Source organism: Vespula pensylvanica, chromosome 3, assembly GCF_014466175.1.
Source record: "Vespula pensylvanica isolate Volc-1 chromosome 3, ASM1446617v1, whole genome shotgun sequence".
Taxonomy (NCBI): Eukaryota; Metazoa; Arthropoda; class Insecta; order Hymenoptera; family Vespidae; genus Vespula; species Vespula pensylvanica.
The window spans coordinates 6,617,469-6,639,511 of record NC_057687.1 but is presented as its reverse complement, the minus strand read 5'-3'; the positions used below and the strand labels follow the sequence as shown (position 1 = coordinate 6,639,511).

At 32.8% G+C, this 22,043-nt stretch overlaps 6 protein-coding genes across 12 annotated transcripts; 3 read left to right on the top strand and 3 right to left on the bottom strand.

Annotated features, from left to right (window-relative positions):
- The first annotated feature begins 99 nt into the window (after positions 1-99).
- On the top strand, positions 100-10,419 carry LOC122627593 (calcium-transporting ATPase type 2C member 1). Its single transcript, XM_043808827.1, has 17 exons — positions 100-336; positions 2,322-2,387; positions 2,657-2,850; positions 4,646-4,846; positions 4,947-5,036; positions 5,114-5,211; positions 5,293-5,551; positions 5,625-5,961; positions 6,060-6,448; positions 6,524-6,680; positions 6,765-6,935; positions 7,018-7,333; positions 7,416-7,601; positions 7,678-7,825; positions 7,926-8,021; positions 8,107-8,248; positions 8,333-10,419. The coding sequence occupies exons 3-17, from the start codon at positions 2,740-2,742 to the stop codon at positions 8,464-8,466; spliced, it is 2,835 nt and encodes a 944-aa protein (XP_043664762.1). The 5' UTR covers positions 100-336; positions 2,322-2,387; positions 2,657-2,739; the 3' UTR covers positions 8,467-10,419.
- LOC122627607 lies at positions 9,108-10,410 on the bottom strand. The gene is made up of 3 exons (XM_043808853.1): positions 10,269-10,410; positions 10,075-10,187; positions 9,108-9,683 (listed from the first exon to the last, which is right to left on the bottom strand). The coding sequence occupies exons 1-3, from the start codon at positions 10,281-10,283 to the stop codon at positions 9,566-9,568; spliced, it is 246 nt and encodes an 81-aa protein (XP_043664788.1). The 5' UTR covers positions 10,284-10,410; the 3' UTR covers positions 9,108-9,565.
- Positions 10,420-10,702: 283 nt separating the features above from the next.
- LOC122627698 lies at positions 10,703-11,800 on the bottom strand. Its single transcript, XM_043809028.1, has 3 exons — positions 11,207-11,800; positions 11,022-11,144; positions 10,703-10,951 (listed from the first exon to the last, which is right to left on the bottom strand). The coding sequence occupies exons 1-3, from the start codon at positions 11,225-11,227 to the stop codon at positions 10,796-10,798; spliced, it is 300 nt and encodes a 99-aa protein (XP_043664963.1). The 5' UTR covers positions 11,228-11,800; the 3' UTR covers positions 10,703-10,795.
- LOC122627697 lies at positions 11,562-12,257 on the top strand. The gene is made up of 2 exons (XM_043809027.1): positions 11,562-11,693; positions 11,794-12,257. The coding sequence occupies exons 1-2, from the start codon at positions 11,652-11,654 to the stop codon at positions 12,208-12,210; spliced, it is 459 nt and encodes a 152-aa protein (XP_043664962.1). The 5' UTR covers positions 11,562-11,651; the 3' UTR covers positions 12,211-12,257.
- Positions 12,258-12,362: 105 nt separating this feature from the next.
- On the bottom strand, positions 12,363-15,097 carry LOC122627696 (beta-1,3-glucan-binding protein-like). The gene is made up of 8 exons (XM_043809026.1): positions 14,780-15,097; positions 14,103-14,330; positions 13,811-14,004; positions 13,570-13,706; positions 13,294-13,457; positions 12,789-13,129; positions 12,622-12,723; positions 12,363-12,556 (listed from the first exon to the last, which is right to left on the bottom strand). Exons 1-8 carry the CDS (start codon positions 14,934-14,936, stop codon positions 12,455-12,457), a joined length of 1,425 nt encoding a protein of 474 aa, XP_043664961.1. The 5' UTR covers positions 14,937-15,097; the 3' UTR covers positions 12,363-12,454.
- Positions 15,098-15,498: 401 nt separating this feature from the next.
- On the top strand, positions 15,499-22,033 carry LOC122628093 (zinc finger CCCH domain-containing protein 18-like). Of its 7 annotated transcripts, none has more exons than XM_043809940.1 (8): positions 15,499-15,787; positions 16,724-17,047; positions 17,225-18,253; positions 18,384-18,949; positions 19,037-19,296; positions 19,390-19,791; positions 20,154-20,480; positions 20,595-22,033. In XM_043809940.1, the coding sequence occupies exons 2-8, from the start codon at positions 16,975-16,977 to the stop codon at positions 21,004-21,006; spliced, it is 3,069 nt and encodes a 1,022-aa protein (XP_043665875.1). In that variant the 5' UTR covers positions 15,499-15,787; positions 16,724-16,974; the 3' UTR covers positions 21,007-22,033. The 7 variants fall into 7 exon arrangements, with proteins under 7 accessions (XP_043665875.1, XP_043665879.1, XP_043665873.1 ...); XM_043809944.1 differs by lacking the exon at positions 16,724-17,047 and adding an exon at positions 17,048-17,123 and having other exon boundaries at positions 15,500-15,787; positions 20,100-20,480; XM_043809938.1 differs by having other exon boundaries at positions 15,500-15,787; positions 16,746-17,047; positions 20,100-20,480.
- Positions 22,034-22,043: the final 10 nt, after the last annotated feature.

The window sequence follows — 22,043 nt, the reverse complement described above, 5'->3', positions numbered from 1 at the left end:
GCGCACACGAGAACGCGAGCTAGCGCGTACTGCTAAAAAGCTCCCACGGCGCACGTGCTTGTTCCCCGCGAGTGGCGTTGCGTTCGCATGAGATCGTCGCGAGTCAGTCGCGTCAGTTCGTCGCTCGCGGTGAGGTCATACACGTTCGATGCTTCTTTTAAAATTTATTATTCCGTTGCACGTACGACGAGAGTCTCATGTTCGTTTCTTACGTTAAAAGAACGATAGAGATGATCAAAGTACACGAATTGGACGAAGAGTAGTGTCTTCTGAAATCGTCTTGAGAAAACTTTGAAAATTTATCAAGAGAGAGAGAGAGAGAGAGAGAGAGAAAGAGTAAGAGTATATAACGCTTCTCATCGATCGTGCTTTCGGTATACTTTTAGGTGTATTCGTTTTTTTTCTTACGTTACGTGACACATCGAACGGCATTATTCTTTAACGGATACTTCGCAAATCTATGACAAGACATTGTCGTAACAACGCGGCATTCATTGAAATCGTTCGGAAGAGCTGAGAGAGACGATCAAGCTGAGTGCATCGACCCGAAGCGAGTTATTGATTTTCGCCGTCAAGTAGCACACACTTGTACTTCTTTATTCTCCTAGCTGTTGTAATTTTTATTTCCACGGCTTTCTTTTCTTTTTTTTTTTTTTTCTTTCTTTCTTTTTTTCCCCATAGAAACGTATTCTTTCTCGATTTTTCTTGTATCTTCTCGTCAAGCATTTTCGAAAAATCTTCTTCGAAAGAAGTTCAATTCGGTTACTAACCTACGTTAACTCGATACCTATCGGCCTAGTTTCACCAAGCTTTCGAAAGCTGGGACACACGACGCAAGCTCCTTTGCATTCTCTTCGAGAATAAAATAACCATTGTTTTTTCAATGTCGATAAATATATCATGAAATTTAGTTTGATTATGAAATTCATAGATAGGTCGTGGAAAAGTATGTTAGTTTTATTTAATTAAACGTTTCTTTTCTACGTATGAATTTAACTTTTATTGTAATAATTTCTATCATCGTTTGACATATCAGGTATGAGAATTTGATGCTTTAACGATTTTATTGTCCCCATTTTATATATCATGAATAAAAGAAAAGTCATGTGGCTTTAACAAAATTGAGATAAAATCACCGATCCTTGAGATATTCCGTGCTTTTTTTTTTTTTTTATCGTTCATGACATTCGATTCAAGTCGATTATAACGTTACGGGCGTGGGAGGAGGAGGGGGAAGGGATAAAGGCAGGATAAATAATTACAAATTGGCTAGTACTGACTGGTACTCACCATATACTTGCTTATATATATACTTATGTATAATTATATCCGTATAGTTATAAAATCGTGTGAATAATCGAATAAATCACGATGTAATTCGATTACAAATGAATAGAAAAAAAGGTATTGAATATACCTATATAAATCGTCAAACATATATATATATATATATTTATTGTTATTTGCATCATTAATCTATTAAAAATTTGTTCGTTATTTTCATCAAATGTTTTTTTAATTAAAAAAAGATGTGTTCCGACATGATACGGAAAAATAATAATTCAAACATTGTAGAATCGATCGATAATTTACTACGTAATACTATCCTGATCATCATTATTATTATTATTATTGTTGTTGTTGTTGTTATTGGTGTTATTATTATTACTATTTTTTCAAATTATTATATTGTCATGAAATTCGTAAAGAACGCAAGGAGATCGTGTTTCGTCCTTTATCTGCAGTGTCTCTCTGAATAAATAGGATAATGAGTTAATGGTGTAATATCGTCCGTGTGTAAATATTTTATGAACTAGTTTGATGAGTTTCTTCCTTGCTGATCGATACTCACAACATTGAACAACACATTCGAGTCTTCTTGTAACCACCCATCGAATACAAACCGTTTTCATTTTAGCTTTCATCGAGTTTATTGCTCGAATACGTACTTAGGAATAACGCAAGGACACATACTGAGGAGTCTCTCGAGGTCACAGAATATTCGTTTCTCACAACATATTTTACATTTAGACGTATATATGTACATATATCGTTTAAGTATATCTCCGACCTTCGCGTGACTAGAAATTGCGTAGAGATGGCGAATGAACGAGTATAGCACTTGGGGAACTCAGAGCACAACCTATTCTAAATATTATACATTGTATACGTCTATTTGTATACAGTAAGGGGGAGGGAGTGGAAATTAACTATCCATACAATTAGAATGTGAAAATACATTCCTATTGTAGGAATATTTAAGTCTCCTCATTCTATATATGTATATATAAATTAATTGTCGTTGTTTTTCATTCCAACAGAAAAAAAGGAATCAAGAACAGCAAAAAAAAAAAAGAAAAGGAAAACAGGAAGGACATATGAAGAAGGTATGGTGGATTATATCATGAACGATTAATATTTTAACGAGTAAAAATTAAAAAATCAAATTGAAAGTATTTCGACCGAACAATAATTGTTCTTTTTTATCGACGGATACATTTTTCAATCTTGATACATGTGTAGATATATATATATACATACATACATATATATGTATATTATATATGCATATAGATATATATATATATACATATATACGTTGACACTCACTGATCGTTCTTTATTCTCTTCACGATACGTTTTGAATATTCTAAAGAGGGATAGAAGAAGGAAGGAGAAGACGAACTCTAGAAGAAACAATTTATTGTAAGGAAACGAAAGAAACTTTGTGACGTAGAAATGAAAGATACGAGTAGTACGAAGTACGAACAGTTCTTCGACGACGCAACGTTGGAGATACCACCGGACAAGGAGCTCAAGGAGCAACATAATGCGGATTTAAACGGAGAGGTAAGACACGAAGAAAATGTGAATTGTCGATAAGTAAGTGCAGAAATGGCGACATAATTGATAGTTTTACGATGGAAATATATCTTATGATAGTTCGCTTTAAAAAAATAATAAATAAAATATCGGTTTTCGATGGTGTTATAAGATGGTGTATGCACGCTTCCATACGTATATGTATAAATATTACAAGTGTCAGTTAAAAATTTAATAGATTCAAAGCATGAGTCTTCGAACGTATCGATCGAGTGTCTCCATGCTCGGCTTACTTCGACTTTGCCAGAAACGTGACCCACCTCAGGCTCGTTACTTTTATCTTGGCTTCGTTTATTTTTATTTTTATTTTTATTTGTTTTTTTTTTTTTTTTCTATATCTTTCCTTGTGTGTTTACGTTATCGAACTCGTTCGATGATATGAGACAATCGTTTACCAATAACGTTAAAAGCATTGTTACAAATGCACTCAAGAGAAAACTTCGATATTCTTGAACAATGAGCCAACAAAAAATTGGCTTCCTTAACGAAAACAAAGTTTCCATTGCCTTGGTAAAACGGGTGTGTTCACTACCAGGCATCAAATTACCAACTTTTCTTTAGACATATTCTCGATGTTATTAATATATACGTACAACGTTGTACTCGAACAAATGATAAATTAAATTAAATTGACTTGTTAAATTGCAAAATACGTGCATCGTATTAGAATGTGCATGTTTTTTTTTTCTCTATTAAAACCTTTAAATATATATATACACATATATATAATGAAATTAACATGCGTAAACAACGTCTTCGTAAATACCTATATTTGGTTATATTGCATGCTTTCTTTATCGAGATGATTCATAAAATTTTTGAAGATATTCCATACAAAAGTTGAAGAGTCTTAAATTAGATAAACAGGAAATCTACGGCGAATTCATACCGTGATAAATTCTAATACAACGTAGATAGGAATTCATCGAAAGGTTAGAATTAAGACGAACCAAAATTATTATTTTCTAAGATTTTTTAATAGTAATTTTATAGTTGTTTCTCTATAATTATTTGCTTATTTATTTATTTTGAAATATCCATTTAGAATGAAATATAAAAATTGCTCAACAGTAGAACGTCGGATGAAGAAACTGATCGTTTGGAATGCGAACAAGTCAATTTTTATAGGGTCATATTATACATACACACATACACATATAATTACCATCGTAAATCGTTACACACTGTTAACACACAGAAACGTCTAATTACGTACAAACTGGTTCACGTTTCTCTCACCGGTCTATCTATCATCATCATCATGACATATATTTACTCCTATGCATGCTTGTTTTTTATATACGATAGACGAGAAAACAATATCGAAAAACAGTATAAGCACTGTTTCGTTTCTTTCAGTACTACTTTTTTTCTTCACTTAACGCGCGCGAGTCTCGATATGGGACTAACGAAATTCTTAGAAAAGCGCCGTTTTGGCAATTAAATATGTTTAGTTTCAAAAATGTATTATTCTCTTATAAAGTGATAACTATGTAACAATTAGAATTTAAAAATTTTCACTTATGAAAATGCGCACGAAATAGTTCGTATGGCTTTGGAAAGATAACCGCGTTGAAACTATGCGTCATTCTCTTTGCAGGTTAGAGAATCCTTATGTGTAAGCGTTATATATATGTTGTATTAACAAATAGAGATAACATTTAAATAGTCATATGTACATATATATCAGTGAAGTAGATAAAACGGATCATGTTTATTCAATATGATATAGATAAATTTAATTGTGTATTTTTTATTAAAGGATAAAGATCAGGATAGCAAAATGTGGTTAACGACAGCTGAAGCAGCTAGTCTTGGTGCAGAGGAAGTAGCAGCTAGATTGCACGTCGATGTAAGGACAGGACTTTGGTGGCAAGAAGCTGACCAAAGGAGACAATTAATTGGTTTTAATGAACTTACTGTTAAGGAAGAGGAACCTACATGGAAAAAATATATCGAACAAGTATGTTTGTATTTTTTCGTTATTATATTTTTTATAGTTCCAAAGACAATTTTTTTATATTTCTATGAGTATGTATGCTCATTATGTTTTTCTTTTACAGTTTAAAAATCCATTGATTCTTTTATTGCTTGCATCTGCTTTGGTCAGTGTTTGTATGAAACAATTTGATGATGCTGTCAGTATTACAGTGGTAAATATCAAATTGATGAACAAAATAGATATTTCTATTGAAAAGATAGTTAATATTTCATTATATTTTTCTTTCAGGCTATCATAATAGTTGTAACTGTTGCATTTGTACAAGAATATCGTTCTGAAAAATCTTTGGAAGAATTGAATAAACTAGTACCTCCTACTTGCCACTGGTAAATAATAAAATATTTAGTAAAGATTAAAATTAATAGATTTTTTTCATATCTTATCTTTTTAATTTTAATCATTTTCAGTTTACGGGAGGGGCAAGTAGAAACATTTCTTGCTCGTAAGTTAGTTCCTGGAGATGTGGTTTATTTAAATATCGGTGATAGAGTACCTGCGGATATCAGAATATTTGAAGCTATTGATTTGGCTATCGATGAAAGCAGTTTTACTGGAGAAACTGAACCAGCTCAGAAATCAACAGCTCCTTTGCTTAAAACAAATGGATTAACTTCAAAGAAAAATATTGCTTTTATGGGAACATTAGTACGTTGTGGAAATGGCAAAGTAAGTGGAAGAAGTCAAAAACAAATTATTATTTATACATTCCGTTATTTATTATATATATATTATATTTTAGGGGATAGTAGTAAATACAGGAGAAAAGAGTGAGTTCGGGGAGGTGTTTGCAATGATGCAAGCGGAAGAAGCACCAAAAACTCCATTGCAAAGGAGTATGGACATTTTGGGTACACAATTATCATTCTATTCATTCTGCATCATTGGCATTATTATGCTTCTTGGCTGGATCCAAGGAAAGGCACTTCTAGAAATGTTTACTATTAGCGTCAGTTTAGCAGTAGCAGCTATACCCGAAGGTTTACCTATTGTCGTTACTGTAACACTCGCGTTAGGTGTAATGAGAATGGCAAAGAGGAAAGCTATTGTTAAAAAATTACCAACTGTTGAAACACTTGGTAAGATAGTTTATTTTCAACTTATTATGCTTATCCAGTTATATTTTTGATGCCAATATCTCTCTAATTATGTATGTTTATTTTATTTTATTATACAGGATGTGTAAATGTGATATGCTCAGATAAAACTGGTACCATTACCAAAAATGAGATGACTGCTACGATTCTTGTAACATCAGAAGGGTATATAGCTGATATTACTGGAGCTGGTTATAACGATAAAGGTGAAGTGCGGATAAGGAAGTGCGATAACGCTGAACTTGCACGTACTGCGATTAGTCATATGTTAGAAGTAGGATGCGCGTGTAATAATGCTGTAATACAAAATGACACTTTACTTGGTCAGCCAACTGAAGGTGCTTTATTAGCATTGTCAATGAAATTTGGAATGTATGGTTGTGCTGAAAAATATTTGCGCCTCCAAGAATATCCGTTTTCTTCTGAACAAAAGATGATGGCTGTTAAATGTGCACCAAAATACGATGAAGTAAGCACAAATCTTCAGAAACACAAATACCTGTTTTCGATTTGCAATTTCAATTTCTGAATTTTCCTATTTTAGAATAAGCAGGAAATATATTTTGTAAAAGGAGCTATGGAAAAGATATTGCCACAATGCACAAAATATTATGCAAATGGTCAGGAATTTCCTTTGAATCAAAAGAAAGATCAAGAATTTTTAACAGTGGCCTATGATATTGGTCAACAAGGCCTGAGAGGTGCTGTTTAATAAGTATGACAATACAGGATATCGAGATTTTTTTCTTGCTATTGCTCATATACTGTCATATGTATGTTTTTAGTAATCGGTCTTGCGCGCGGTTCTTCTCTACAAGATCTTGTTTATGTTGGACTTGTGGGTATATGTGATCCACCGAGGTCACACGTTCGTGAATCAATTGCAACTCTGATGAACAGTGGGGTAAAAGTTAAGATGGTTACGGGTGATGCTAAAGAAACTGCAGTTGCTATTGGTATGTTTTTTATAACAAGATCTTCTTTTTCTTTCTTTTTTTTTAATTGTTTTTTAATGATGTTTTGATGATATTATTACAGCAAGTATGATTGGTTTGGACACTCTTCATTCACGTTTGATGTCTGGTGATGAAATTGATTCAATGTCCGAGCATCAGTTAGAGCAATTAATAGAAAATGTTAGTGTCTTTTATCGAGTTACACCTAAACATAAATTGTGTATTGTAAAGGCATTACAACGAGAAGGCAATATTGTGGGTATGACGGGAGATGGTGTAAACGATGGAGTAGCTTTAAAAAAGGCTGATATAGGTATAGCTATGGGTAAGAATGGCACTGACGTTTGCAAAGAAGCAGCTGATATGATATTGGTTGATGATGATTTTGGAACGATTATGTAAGAATAAATATTAATTTTCTCATTATCGTTACCATTTATCATTTTCCAATATAATCTTTCGTTTTATCTTTCGTTTTAGTGCTGCAATTGAAGAAGGTAAAGGTATCTTCCACAACATTCGTAACTTTGTACGATTTCAACTGAGCACCAGCATAGCAGCACTATCTTTAATTGCTCTTGCTACATTAATGGGTGTACCAAATCCATTAAATGCAATGCAGATACTTTGGATTAATATTATTATGGATGGTCCACCTGCACAAAGGTTTGGGAACATTGGACATGAATTTAATCTATAATTCTGTATAATTGATTTATTTTAAATATCATTTATTTTACAGTTTGGGAGTAGAACCTGTTGATAAAGATGTTTTAAAACAGAAACCACGAAATATTAAAGAACCTATGATTACGAAACATCTTATAATAAACGTATTATTGTCTGCTTTTATTATCATTGCGGGTACAGCATGGGTATATAAGAGAGAGGTAAGAAATATTATTTCTATTAAAAATGTGTATTACTATTTTTAATAGAAATAATATTTATTTTATATTTTTCATGTATATTATTTTTCATATATATTAGATGACATCAGATGGTCACACCGCAAGAGATACAACAATGACATTCACTTGCTTTGTTTTCTTTGATATGTTCAACGCGTTAAGTTGCAGGTCACAGGTGAATATTTCTCATTACGAATCAACCTTTTTTTTTTTTCTTTGGAAATGTTTTGTGTTATTTTATTTTAATAATCATTTTCTAGAAAAAATCTATTTTTACCATTGGATTATGGAGTAACAAAATGTTCTTGGTAGCAGTAACATTATCGGTAATAGGACAAATGTTAGTTATTTATTTTCCTCCATTGCAAAGAGTTTTTCAAACAGAGGCATTAACTGCAAATGGTATGTAAGGAATATATGTAAATACAGAATGTAGAGATGTAGAGAACATTGGATGCTGATAAATACGATTTCATCCCATTTCAGATATCTTATTCTTAGTTGCATTGACATCGAGTGTGTTTGTGATTAGTGAAATTAAAAAGTTTCTGGAAAGGTTACTTCAAAAGCGACGTACTGGTGGACAATACTACATTAAATCAGAGATGGACTTTGTATGACAGTTGCAGTCTGCCGAGGATAAGGCGGACAAAGATCACGTGGAGTGAATATATTAAAATGATTCGACTAGAGCGATTGGTCGCCCATCTACTAACTTTTTCCCACTACATTCTCAATTGTCCTTGCATATTTGCAATTTACACGCACACTTCTTAACAAAGATATTGTGCTGTTTTCATAATCTATGACTGCATTTTTTTACCGTTTATAAAATTTCCGATTCAATTTCATAAATTTCTATCCGCACATAGATGATGAGAGTCTCTGTTGTAAATACAGCGACTATAAAAAAAATTAGATCATTTCACTTCTTGTCTTGAATAACTATGATTGTACATGTGGTAGATATTAATAATCTCTGCACATTCCATGCACTTCAAATATTATACCATTACTCTTTTAATATCGTGTATGGTTATTAATTGTACGTATCTTTTTCCACGAGATAGTACTCCCGTGTGTATCATCTTCTTTAAACAACGATTCCCGATATTTCATCAGATTTGAGAAAAGATAAATTCTCTCGTAAGGCACATCAATCTTATAAATATCCCGATTTATTAAAGAATCATACAAGAATGTCTACTATCAACAAAAAATTATAGGCAAATAATTGTTCTATGAAAGAAAGTCAAACACATTTACAAATTTATACATTTATTATATTTAAGAATATAGATAATTATAGGTGGAAAATAAATGATCTGGTAATGTTCCTTGATTCCATAGTGAACAATGCAGCATTCTTGCAACAACGAGAAAAAAGTTTTTATGGTATTACAATAGATTTAATCAAAAATGAAAAATATTCGATTTCTATATGTTTCCTTTGATGCTAAGCTATGAACATTACAGAAATAAGTAATTTTTCTTTCTCATTGTTGCAAGCTTAATCGTGTACAAATATACCTCTATTTACATAATAGTCAATCAATTCGTATAAATATTCGTTGTTGTTATGATATGCTTAATAATAATGCTTTAATTAGAAAAGAATTTCTGAGAAAGAAACAATATAACGCAAATATTGAATTTTAACTCATACACGTTATATGCATTGACATAGAGCACTGTTAAAAAATAATTATCCTGTTAGAATTAATGTATACCTTCGAGAATAGTGTACGTTCGATATTCATACAAATCGGAACCTCCGTAGCCATATAAAAGTTTACCTTTTCCGTTCTCGTCATAATACGGATAACGATATTTTGGCCTAAGGAAAAAAAAAAAAGCAAAAGATAATTGAAACGCATTTAGGGAAAAGGAGATATCACATTCTCATAAAGAGACATTATTTGTATTTAGAAACGTAATTATTTGTGAAAGTGTATAGATAAGTTATTAATTCGTAATCGATGTTGTTATAATGCTTTTAATTGTTTTTCAGATAAATGCGTTTATTAATTAATTAATCGATATAAAATATTTATTGTATATACATATACGTGTATTAACATTTTAAAGGGCAACTATATAATAACTTGTCTACACAACTTTCATATTAAAAATCAATTTTAAACGATATGACATTATAATTTCTTTATAATGACTTTATATAAAGACTTATCGAGTAATGATCTTTAAATGTTCTCGATATATCTTACCGTTCAAAATATTGGAAATTCGGTGCCTTTGGTTGTGCTATCGTAGCTTTGCTTTCGACAATTAATCCGAGAAGTACAGTAACGATCATTAATAATATGATCTTAGTCATCATCTGTACACATAAGTCGATGATACGATACGATTTTACGTTATAGAAACTGTTTTTTATATTATTTCAGATAATTGTACTTACCGTATGTCTTGCCATTATTATATTCAGTTGGAGCTTCTCTCGTTTAACTTAATATGTAACAATTTTAACGTGAGGTAGTTACACACTGTAAATAATGGTAAGAAACAAATCAAAATAGCACATGACGGACGTGTATTCGGTGTCTGGTTCATCGATGTCTACCTTTACTGCCTTTACTTTGCTTATTTCCCCACTCCTTTGTCCTCCTTCTCTAAGTGAGCTCAAAGTGAAAGTTTGAAATATGTCGTACTTTACTCCTATCGCAATCGTATTATATAAATAAAATCAATATTAATCACGTAGTCAATGTTATGAATCATAAAATTTTTTAAATATTCAGATATGTTTCATTAATTATTTAACGTTCATTCTCTTAATAATTGTATTATTTATGTAAGTAGGTATAAATCAATAGGAAATAATCGAATATTTATTTTGAACAAATAATTTATTTACTATAGAGAACAATTTTTTAAATCTAAATTTGGTATTTGTAGGATAAAAAATTGACTTTTAATGTTGCTCAGTTAGTTTTTGTTTTTAACCAGTGTATTCCATGGCTGTAAATATCCAATTCCCATACCTAATTTAGCTATAGCTTTTTCACCACGGTAACCATTTTCTATTTCGTACCTGACTCTTCTCTTTTTCCCAATTTCCGGATCAAAATGCCATTCAGTTTCCTTAAAAAGAAAACACAAGATCGAGTTAGTTGATCGAGTCATTGTTGAAGAGAGAACAAGATGTACTTACTTGGTGTATAACAGGTATACCAGCTATATTGTATTGTATGAAATCACTTATGAAATTAAAAGTTGCTTCAGCAAATTCGTTCTTACCATTATTAATTATCAGGAATAGCGTCAATAATATTATCTTGAATTCATTGAAAAATCTTTAATATATATACGATTAATTGATCTCATTTGAAAACTTACCGAACGAATTATTAAATTCATTTCTTCTTATAAAACTTTATTAATTAAACAACAAAGTTGATTTAGTGACTAGTACCGTCTTTTAATGAGAACCAAGTCAGTCTATTACATACATCGAGAGAAGTCGTTTATACAGGTAAAACAAGATAAAAATGTATTTTTCCCCCACAAGTAGTACCAAGATCTGGCGTAATATCTGCAGTGAAAGTAAAAATCATCAACGATGTGTGAAGCGACATACGTGTATCTACGCTTTTAAGGACGACCGAATTGTGTCCAAAGAATGACAATGGACTGAGAAGAAATTGATTCCTATATTGATTATCAATTCTATGCATGTTTTATCATTCAGAAAGTTACAGAGAAAGAAAGTATAAAGGTGAGACGCAAACCATGCTACCTTTATTCTTTAATACTCGTATGAATCGTATCGAATGTCGTCGGAATGCGTTTTTATATAGTTTTTTATATAATTTTTTTATATATGGTGAGTTTTTATCATTATTAAGTAGGTCGTGGACAACTGAACGAAGTTAACGTGGTGTTTTTCTTTTTTTTTTTTTTTTTAATTTTTTTTTTCTCTGCAGACATTTAATATGATCGATGAGATTGAATGTACAATCATAACAGACACAAAGAGGACTTTACCGTCTGATTTTTGGCCATCCAATTGGTGGAAAACCTTACAGAATCTTTTGTTAAACGGTGGACTTTGGAAATTACGTAAAAATACTGAAGCCGGTATTCTCAGGCTGGTTTCTCCTTTGAATGGAAAAACCGGTCCTATAATGATTGCGTTCAAGCCCGAAGACGGTCCACGAGCTTCTTACGCATATCAGCAAAGATTCGGATTTCGTGGTTGCAGACTTATTGAATTACTGGGAACCGGTTTTAATTCCTATCAACAAGGAATCAAGCAACCTTTGTTAGCGTTCTCACTAACTCCACCTCTTCCATATTCTTGGCGAACGTTTTCAAAAGATGTCTCTTCAGAAATAATTTAATTATAATGATGACAGTGATAATGGTTATAAAGAATGTAGAAAATCAAGTATTTATTTATTTCGTACATTTAAAACACTTGGATGATCTAACTGAAAAATTTTTTTTGAAATTTATTTTTTATACGAGGAAGTGTATTCGATTTAAAAGAGAATAAATTCGTAAACGTTTATAACAATTCTGTTGACATGGTAAATATATATAATATAATGAAAAAACAAGGAATATATAAAATTACGAACATGATCACACTGACCAAACTTTGACGTAATCAATTTTTAGATCTGAGCTTTCTTTATTCCACGTTCGTGCCCAATTATCTCGTGCTTCATAAAAATCGAGAACGGCCTGTCAATTAATAAATTATTCTTATTAATCATATTTACATCTATCTATTATACGAAATGCGATACCTTTGATCCAACGTTCTTCCAAGGTTTCATGTAATTGTCGCTCATACATAAATCTGGGAACTCACCACGGCCACCAACGGCTAAACCCAAGGTTAAGTAAAACTGAAATTTTTGAAACGATTAATAAGACTTCTTTAATTCACGTTATTCGAATCCTTGAATCTTACCGGTTGATTGAAAGCATTTTCTGTAATCTTTTGTTCACCGTAGATCGTCTTATCAACTTTAGCAAGAATACGATCTTCTCTCCATTCAATCTCGTAAGTGTGAAAGTCTTCGGACCAGAGTATACCAGAATTTCTTCGCAAAAGTTCTGCTCGAGCGGTGTAAGGACTTTGACCTTGATTCGTTTGAACTGGTGATAATGCTCCAGCACAAAGAACATAACCACTTAGGTCAGTACCTTGTTGTGATCTTAATATCGGATTACCGGAAGCAGATGCAACCCTTATCAAAGGTTGAGTCCATCCTTCTTGTTTATTATCATTTGCTATTTCCAAGCTTATCACTGTATTAATACAAAAAAGAAATTAGGAAAATAAAATTTTCCTTGATGAATCATTTAAATAATTAGTTAATTAATACACCTCTTAAGAAAATAAGCTAAATGACTAATCAAAAGTCGTCAGTCATATCGGTTTGTTATCATCAATAGACTTATCGACAACTTACAAGGATATATCCAATCGCCACGTGGTAATTTAGCTCTTACTTCAACGCGTCCATAAAGAAACGCAAAAGAATTTTTACTATTAAGACGACCGGACAATATCGGTGGTAAGATACGTGATCCAACAGCTTCGAGTCTACAGTTATTACTATCGGTAGACGTACATCTTCAAATATAAATTAACAAGATAAATTAAAAATAATATTTTTCTCATATAAAATTAACAATAATTGTGATATAAAAAATATTCTATATATTTACGACAGTAATTATTTTACCTCTCTAAATTCAATGTCCCTCGTCGTACAAAATCAGCGCCCCGTTTTTCATCCAAAAACGTCGGAATTATTACTAATTGTTGATTCTTTATGCTCACATTATCATCACTGTTGTTATAAATGACAAACTCGTAATCCTAAAAAAGAAAAAGAAAGAAAAGAACGATTCAATTGTTCCTCTTTTTTTTTTTTGTTTATTTTTCTTTTTTTTTCGAAAATTACTATTAAACATTTTAATTACTGGAGTAAATGAAAATTGTTCAAGTACAGTCCATCGTGTTGTATTAAGATTATTAAAATTATCTTCGAAGATCAATTGATTCGTGCAAACATTTTGCAATTTTCCATCCCTATCGAGTACTTTTGTTATCGAAGGCGTTTCACAATTTCCTGCGTTGTTTGCATGAACTGATGTTCCATCGTAATTATAAAATTCTTGAAAAAAAAGAAAAAATATGAATATCAATCTTTTTTGTAATTCAAATATTCTTACGGACAAGGTCATTAATATTACGAAACGCGTTAATACAAACCAGTTACTCTGTGCTCTTGATTTAAAAGATTATATCCTAATCCTTGATAAACAACATGTACCCAAAAATAAATCATATCTCCTTCTTTAAGTTCGGTAGTATGATCTTCATACACCCATCGGCCATTGCGAGGTTTTATAATATCAATACTAATTACTCCTGCTTCTAACGAATAAAAATCCTCATTGAACTTCACATGATAAGCAACCAACGTGATACCCTGTTCGTCTATAGAAAATAAACAGGAAAATATCCATTTTATCTCTGGTCGAGTAAGTTTGTAATCTTGACCTTGAACTTGAATGGTCTCTTATTTTCAAATCATTAAACTTATACTCGATAACTTATTTCGATCTATTTGAAAGAAGATATTTGATTTTATTTAAAAAGAATTAATAAAAAATAAAGATAAACTATACACTTCATTTATGCAATGTCGACCAAAATCTTTTATCTTAAATATTGTGCAAGTATAAAATAAATACGTTTAGTCATGGGAAAGTACGAACGACTTATGCAACATAATTATCCTCGATACGTAATTCTTATCGCATGTATTTTATTTTCATTCATTTATACGATTTATTATATATGTTTCATTCAGAAATGATTGATTTTATTATATTCTTATATTGTAATTGAATATTTTAATTGAATATTTTTATTAAATTACTTACGAGGTACAGATATACGTAATCCTTTCGGATAAAGAGGTTCCACAGTTGCGCTTGGAGGCGTATAAGCATAACAATTTATATTAACGTTAACTAATAATGCAACGAGACAAAAGAATATCGAACGATAAAAATGATAATAATTAAAGTTCACGAACATTTTAAAGTAAAGATTTCAAATATAATTATTAATAAAATCCAATAATTATAAGTTTAATAACAAGTATAAAATATTTGAGAACCGCCAAGAAAACTGAATATTTTATACGTTGGTAGAAGACGTTTAACTTGTTACTGAGACCAATCGTCGTCTCTAACTGAATTTGATATGCACTCTTGGAATTTAAATCTCTTGAGAAATATATCCTGTTTACTCCGTTATCTGTATTTTTTCTACTTGTGCTCAGAAATTTTCATGTCATGCATTATATATCGCTTAGTAAAAATTTTTTCAAAAATAAATACGTATAAAAGAATATTCCGTATTCCTTAAATATTATTTTTATTAAAAATACAATCGATAGATTTGATATATGACTGCTAATAATACTTTTCAATCATTTGAAACTTTAATATATTGAAATAACCTATCATGGTCAAATTACGTTTCGATTGGTTGTTTCCTTAACCAATCGTATGAGTGAAATATTATTGGCAACCAATGAGAAAGCAGGTAAAATCGACATATAAACGTATAGCATATATTATTCACGGCGTTACATCATCTATAGTCGTGATCAATGACGAACTGTAACCGTATTGGAACTGAAAGTTTTGTGCTTGATTAACTTCTTCGTTTGTCTTTGTCTTTGTTCGAAAGAACTTTGATTTCATGGAATAAAGAACGAGCTGGGAATGTTAAAGAGATCCACACCATCGACTTTTGAAAGTACGCTATAGCCGAAAGAACATCAAAATACGCACATTCGATATTTCCTGGGTGACGTCGGAAGCCTTAAGCCTCGGGAGCTTTGAAATCTCCAAAGTCCCACAGGCATACGTGTGAATAAGGTAAGAATCCTATGATGCGTTTTCCGCAACGATTCCTTTCAATTTTCATAATCTTTCATCATATGACATAAGCGAATCGATGAATGTGCTTTTGTAACAAATATCCTGCAGATCGTATTGCAGTAATATTGATACAATCCTCTTCCTAACCTCAATCCATAGATTGTGTTCCGAATGCCTTAGATGAATCACTAATCGGAAAAAAAATGAATGCGCGTACATCGACGTGATCGTGATTTTCCTCTTGCTTTAAATTATTAATACGCTTTTCCCTTTTATGGTGTCATGAGTTATTAGAAAAATTATTTATAGGTATTGTTAAAGAATTCTAAGCAACATAATGGATACTCGTTCGCAATCGATACATTTAGTTTTGATATATTGAATAAATAAATTTAATGAATCTCAAATAGATAGGTTAGTACGAGAATAAATTTATTCGAGACATGGCTACAAACAAATAAAGCAAATTTTGTATTATTAAACCAAAAGATATCAGCGGTATTTTAAGAAATTTTGTTCGTAATTGATATATTAAGTTTTAAGATACCATTATGTTATATATTAGATTTATACTTCTACGTTCTTAGAACTCTTATTACTGCAATCGATACTGTATTATTAATTAAAAACCGTTGATAATAAGTGAACTTTCGATATTACAAATATAGTTTTCCTATGTTATTCCTTATCAAGTGATTATCTTTGTAACAAAATTTAATTCTATTGCAATATATTTTTGAAAACGAGTTATCAATAAAGACAACCATTAAAATGAATTATATTTTGTTACGAATCATGCAATCACTTTATATGTTTTCTCTCACATATCATTAAATATAGTTTGTTATTTTTTTCGTTCATTCTGTTTCCCTCTTTCCATTTTTTTTCTCCTTTAATTTCCTCTCTCCATAGGCCCAAAAAATATTCTTTCAGGTTGAAAGTTCGTTCGTTATAGTTTCTAGTGCAGTACAAACGGTTCGCGGTTTACCAGTCTTTCTTAATTTGTGTTGTGTTCAAGTTGAAAGTTTAAAATGAAACGAAAAAGTTACAGGGAAGAAACCCTTAAAAAAAAAAAAAGAAAAAGAAAAAAAAACAGTATACTTTATAAAATGTGAAAAAAGTTCAGTTTAAGTATAAAGTTTAAAAAGTTAATAAATAAAAAGTTCGTAACGTGATATAAAAGTATGTTCAACGCGGTATGGAATGCGCGCGTTGTGCCTTCAAGAGCGAGTACTGCACGGGCTCTTTTTGACACAGGTAAGCTCATCGATGCCACAGATGCAGATTTTTCAGTGCTACATTTGGTCCGTACGCCTATAAATTGACTTCTCAAGTAAGAGGATTTTATGTATCAAATATTTTTAAACACTTTTTCTCCCATTCTTCCACTTCTCGAGTAATCGTATATATACTATTGAATTCTCTTTTTTACAGGCAACATGTCCGATTCTGGATCAGAAAGTTCCTCGTCCGATGGTTACAATGGGCGAAGAAATCAACTTAGCACCGCAGACGACGTGACTTCATCGCGCTTTTCCCAACGATCATCCCTCTCTGGTAGGAAGTCTGGTACGAGTTCTATTTCTTCCAGAGGAAAATCACCTACTTCTGTCGGATCTGGTCAGGAATCTAAATCACCGAGATCCATGCCAGCTTCTCCAAAATCGCAGAGATCAGAGTTAATGTCTCCTAGCGAAGAAGGTTCTCCACGATATGAACGTAGTTTATCGAAGTCTCCACCTGCCTCTCCTAAATCATATCGCTCGGGCAATAATTCTTTGGATTCGCCGCGTACTGATCGTAGTTCGTCAAGGTCACCTATTCGAGATGAAAGATCCTGTCTGTCGACACCCAACGATTCTAAATCTTTACTTTACGGAGATTCAGAACCAAAGTCTTACGAATTCGATGCGGATACTCAAAAATCCAGAGATAATTCACCAAAATCACTTTCGTATAGAAATAGCGAATCTAGACAGAGTTCACCAAAATCACCAAGATCAGGACGTAGCTCGGCAAAGTCTCTCATATCCGGAAGAAGTTCACCAAAATCATATAAATCTGGTCAAGCATCCCTTATAGATGATCATGAATCTGATAAACATTCACCTGGACAATCTCCAGTAATTAAAAATGGCTCTTTTAATGAGTTGGATGGAGAGCAGATCTCAGATGGAGATATAGATGATGAACCAGAACCTATTATTAAATCAAAACCTACTCCAATATCTCATGGAGAAGATTTGTCAGACGTATCTGATCTTGAAAGTATGGAGGATGGCGCTGAAGTATCCATGGATCGCGAAAGGGAGTCTAATGAAGAAAAAAGGGACAACGACGAACAAAGTATGAAAAACGATGATAAAATTGTAAAGGAAGAGAAAACTGCTACCGTTAACATAGAGGAGAGCGAACAGCTCGATTTTGAAGCTGATGGTCAATGGAAGGATGAACGCGACGAAGGTATTGTTTTCATGTTCTTTTGTTTTTCTCCTTTTTCTTTTTTCTTTCTTCGTGTGTAGTAAATATATTTAGGAATATATATATTGTCTTTCGTTTATGTTTCTATCTTATATAGAATTTTAATTAATAGGAGATGCAGATATACCTGCGATAAAGGATCATAAAGATAAATCAGAAAGAGACATAAAAGATAAAGACAAAGAAAAGGATAAAGATAAGGACAAGGATAAAGATAGAGACAAGGATAAGGATAAGGACAAAGAAAAAGATAAGGATAAGATAAAGGGAAAGGAAACCGGGGAAGCAAACGATAAGGAAGAGGGAGAAGAAGATGGTGACAAGGAATCAGAATTAGAAGAAGGAGAACTTAGCGATGGAGATGATGCTCGGCCGGAGGAAACAGAACCGAGACCAGTTTGTAGATTTTACAATAGAGGACAATGCACGTGGGGTGTTAGCTGTAGATTCTTACACCCTGGCGTTACTGATAAAGGTAATTACACCATGTTTGATATGGTGCGACCAATGGCCTATCCACCACATGCTGCCGCACCTCATGAATATCGAGCACATATCGATAGACCGACTATCGTTCGACCATTGACCGGTTATGGTGGTGCACCACCTCACACACCGAAAGTAGAAGAACTACCTACTGAATCTGCTTGGGAGCGAGGATTACGGCATGCCAAAGAAGTATGCTATATACGCTGATGCAGAATTTATTACGAATAAACGAAATGCTAATCGATTTTTTTTTTATTGGTTTGTTTTTGCTTATAGATGATGCGTAAGGCTAACAAACGCAAAGAGTCCGACATGGATTTCGAAGAAAAAAAGATGAACTTAAGTTTAGGACAAGATGAGTTGGATCGTGAAGCAGGATATTACGTACGAGCTGCCAGTCCAGAACCACCTGTTGAAAGGTGGCCACCAAGAGAACCACCGCGAAGGATACCACCCCCGAGAATTACACCTGAACGATACATTGACGAACCAGAAACTTATTATCCACCTCCTACAACACCTTCTGATTATTATCGGTAAAATAAATAATCAAGCGTATCATAAAAAATGACTCGGGAATATTATTCTATTTAACAAATGAATAATTGAACAATTCGTGTTTTCATTAGGAGAGTACATTACAAGCCAGATTCTCGTACTCCTGCTGAATATCGAGAACGTCTTGAGTATCATCCAATTCCACACAGCACACCGCATTCTGTCTCACCGCCTCCGCATTCCCGGGAACGAGAGAGAGATAGAGAACGCGAACGAGATAGGGAACGTGAATATTACGAGAAATACGAGAAAAAGCACAAGCGACCGTCTAGAGAAGTCATAGTGGAACGCATACCACCGACTAAAACTTGGCGCGAAGAGGAACCAGCACCTATGGAAAGAGGAAGAGGCGATGAGTGGGCAGATCCATGGATGCGACGTAAATCACCAAGCACCGTACGCCGCAATACAACCTCGTCCAGACGTTCTCGAAGACAATCTTATTCCTCGGGATCTTCTTATTCATCGACCAGGTAAGATTTAGTTTTTAACGATGGTAATTATGAAAAAAAATTCTTTTAGTTTTAATTAGTAATAATTCATAATTAGGTTAATAACAAAGATAGAATAAAGTTCGATACTCGTCATTAAACTATACTTTGATATTTATCAAAATGGAATAGCTTTTTTAGCGTACTTGAACGAGTTTTGTATTAGTTCGATTCCATCTTTGATTGAATATAGGTAAATACGTTATAGAATTGTACAAGAAACAAAAGAAAAAGAAGACTATTGAAATTACGAATTAAAATAAGAACGAGTAAGAGTATAATTTTTTTAGTTCTAGCCGTAGCTCGAGCCGATCTAGCTACAGTTCTTACGACTCCCTATCCAGGTCCCGTTCACCTACTCCTCCCTCTAGAACCCGCAGCGGTGGAAAAGGGAAAGCAACGGTCCCTTCACCACCTGCAAGCGCCGCAGCCGTTCCTTCTGGGGCACCACAGCGTGGTGCTATGTTAATGAACCCACCGGCTCCTTCTCCTCGTCCACCCAAAGGCTCCATCTCTCCTACTACTGGAACGCTTCATCGACGTGCCGGATTGAATCCACCAGCGCCAAGTCCTTTATCGTCTCATCAACGACATCATGAAAAAACAAGAGATAAAGCAGCCATTGCTGCTGCTGCAGTGGCTAAGGTTATCAAAAGTAGATCTAGATCTAGGTGAGAAATCTATCGTTTTTCTTTCTTTTTTTCATTATCTTAATAATCGTTGATTTGTTAAATAATAAAAAAAAAAAAAAAAAAAAAAAAACAATGTGGATTATTATTTTTCAGATCTTCTCATAGTAGTTCCGGTTCGGAAAGTAGCGGTAGCAGTAGCGACTCGAGCGAATCAAGTTACTCGTCGTCTTCCAGTGAAACTCGTAAAAGGAAAGATTCTACACCTCCTTTAACTCGCAAAGATTCCAAAGCTATAGATGCTTTGAAACTTAGCGGTGCGAAGCAACAGATAAAACTTACTTTGAAGCCTACAAGCAACGTTTCAACGACGAAGAAAATTGATCGCTCTACGATAATGGCTGGGAAGAAAAGAACCATTGAATCTCCACCTTTGATCGATAGCAAGGCGAGTGTTGCTGCTGCTGCTGCAAAAGCTGCTAAAAAGGCTAGTTCACGTCGGGAAGAACTATTGAAGCAACTTAAAGCTGTGGAAGATGCGATTGCTCGGAAAAGATCGAAAGTTTGAAGTCCTTCACACAGGCTGCGCTTCGTTTCTTGCTTCGTCGACTGACACGATGTTAAATGCATAAAAAATAAGTAAATATTCGTTAGGGTTGATGCATAATTAGCCATATAATATCGGGGATATATAATAATAGAAACACAGAATGGTGCGTGGATCAACGACGTTTTCAATTTTTACGACGAATATCCGATCTGGATAAAATCTTTCATTTCTTTTTTTATTCAATTTTGCTTGTTTAGTAGTTGAAATTATCATCGTCATGGTTTTCTAGTTTCCTTCATTTTTCAAATCGTACCTTCGTAACTCTAAGTAACGTTTTTTATTAATAAAATCTCAGTAAGAGTTTTCAAAGGAACACGTTCAGTGAAGATAAAGCAAGGACTGTAGAATAAATACAGAAGCGCGTGTACTACGGATACTATCATATATCGCGAATAAAAGATAAATGCGTAACTTATTTTTGCTTATCCTATGATTGTCTAGATTTCTTCGTACATACATATTGCATACTTTATCATTTTTGAAAGAAAAAATATAAGTGTCATTATATGACAATAAATTGTCGCTAAAATGTATAAACGTTTCATCTATTACTTTCATTTTGAAGCCATAAGCTTGTATCTCATAAAAATAACTCTGATTGATATTGCAAATAAATCGATCGAAGTTTATTCGTCTTAATTGTTCTTGCCAGTAAGAGGATCAAAGGATATCATCCTATATTTTGGTTTTTATGAGTTCAAGCTCGAAAACTGAGATCATTATCGAAGAAAGTATTTACTTATCAGTCTTTCTGGTTAAGAAAAAATTTCAATAAGTTGTAATAAAAGAGATAAATTTATTATTACAAAAAGTGCGCATCTTATACATATTGTTAAACACGCGATGATACGATATCGTAAAAATTCTTATAGATCGACCGATATCTTCGTGTTTTTTTTTTGCATATTATTATATTACTCTATTCCAAGTAATCTGATAGAAGCAAGGGATGAAATTTATATTGAATAAGCATGGCATTTGAAAAGAAAAAAAAA

Excerpts from the sequence above, each read along its gene's own strand:
- LOC122627697 (XM_043809027.1), top strand. The coding sequence starts at position 11,652 with ATGCGTTTTTATATAGTTTTTTATATAATTTTTTTATATATG. Across the intron at positions 11,694-11,793 it reads ATATAATTTTTTTATATATG|ACATTTAATATGATCGATGA; the intron begins GTGAGTTTTTAT and ends TTTTCTCTGCAG.
- LOC122627696 (XM_043809026.1), bottom strand. The coding sequence starts at position 14,936 with ATGTTCGTGAACTTTAATTATTATCATTTTTATCGTTCGATATTCTTT. Across the intron at positions 13,458-13,569 it reads GGGACATTGAATTTAGAGAG|ATGTACGTCTACCGATAGTA; the intron begins GTAAAATAATTA and ends TTATATTTGAAG. Across the intron at positions 13,130-13,293 it reads TGGCGATTGGATATATCCTT|TGATAAGCTTGGAAATAGCA; the intron begins GTAAGTTGTCGA and ends GTATTAATACAG.
- LOC122627698 (XM_043809028.1), bottom strand. The coding sequence starts at position 11,227 with ATGAATTTAATAATTCGTTCG. Across the intron at positions 11,145-11,206 it reads TGAATTTAATAATTCGTTCG|ATAATATTATTGACGCTATT; the intron begins GTAAGTTTTCAA and ends AATGAATTCAAG. Across the intron at positions 10,952-11,021 it reads GTATACCTGTTATACACCAA|GAAACTGAATGGCATTTTGA; the intron begins GTAAGTACATCT and ends TTTCTTTTTAAG.
- LOC122627607 (XM_043808853.1), bottom strand. Across the intron at positions 9,684-10,074 it reads AATTTCCAATATTTTGAACG|GCCAAAATATCGTTATCCGT; the intron begins GTAAGATATATC and ends TTTTTTCCTTAG.
- LOC122628093 (XM_043809938.1), top strand. The coding sequence starts at position 16,975 with ATGTTCAACGCGGTATGGAATGCGCGCGTTGTGCCTTCAAGAGCGAGT. Across the intron at positions 19,297-19,389 it reads ACACCTTCTGATTATTATCG|GAGAGTACATTACAAGCCAG; the intron begins GTAAAATAAATA and ends TGTTTTCATTAG. Across the intron at positions 19,792-20,099 it reads TCTTCTTATTCATCGACCAG|TTCTAGCCGTAGCTCGAGCC; the intron begins GTAAGATTTAGT and ends TAATTTTTTTAG.
- LOC122627593 (XM_043808827.1), top strand. The coding sequence starts at position 2,740 with ATGAAAGATACGAGTAGTACGAAGTACGAACAGTTCTTCGACGACGCA. Across the intron at positions 7,826-7,925 it reads CATGGGTATATAAGAGAGAG|ATGACATCAGATGGTCACAC; the intron begins GTAAGAAATATT and ends CATATATATTAG. Across the intron at positions 8,022-8,106 it reads CGTTAAGTTGCAGGTCACAG|AAAAAATCTATTTTTACCAT; the intron begins GTGAATATTTCT and ends ATCATTTTCTAG.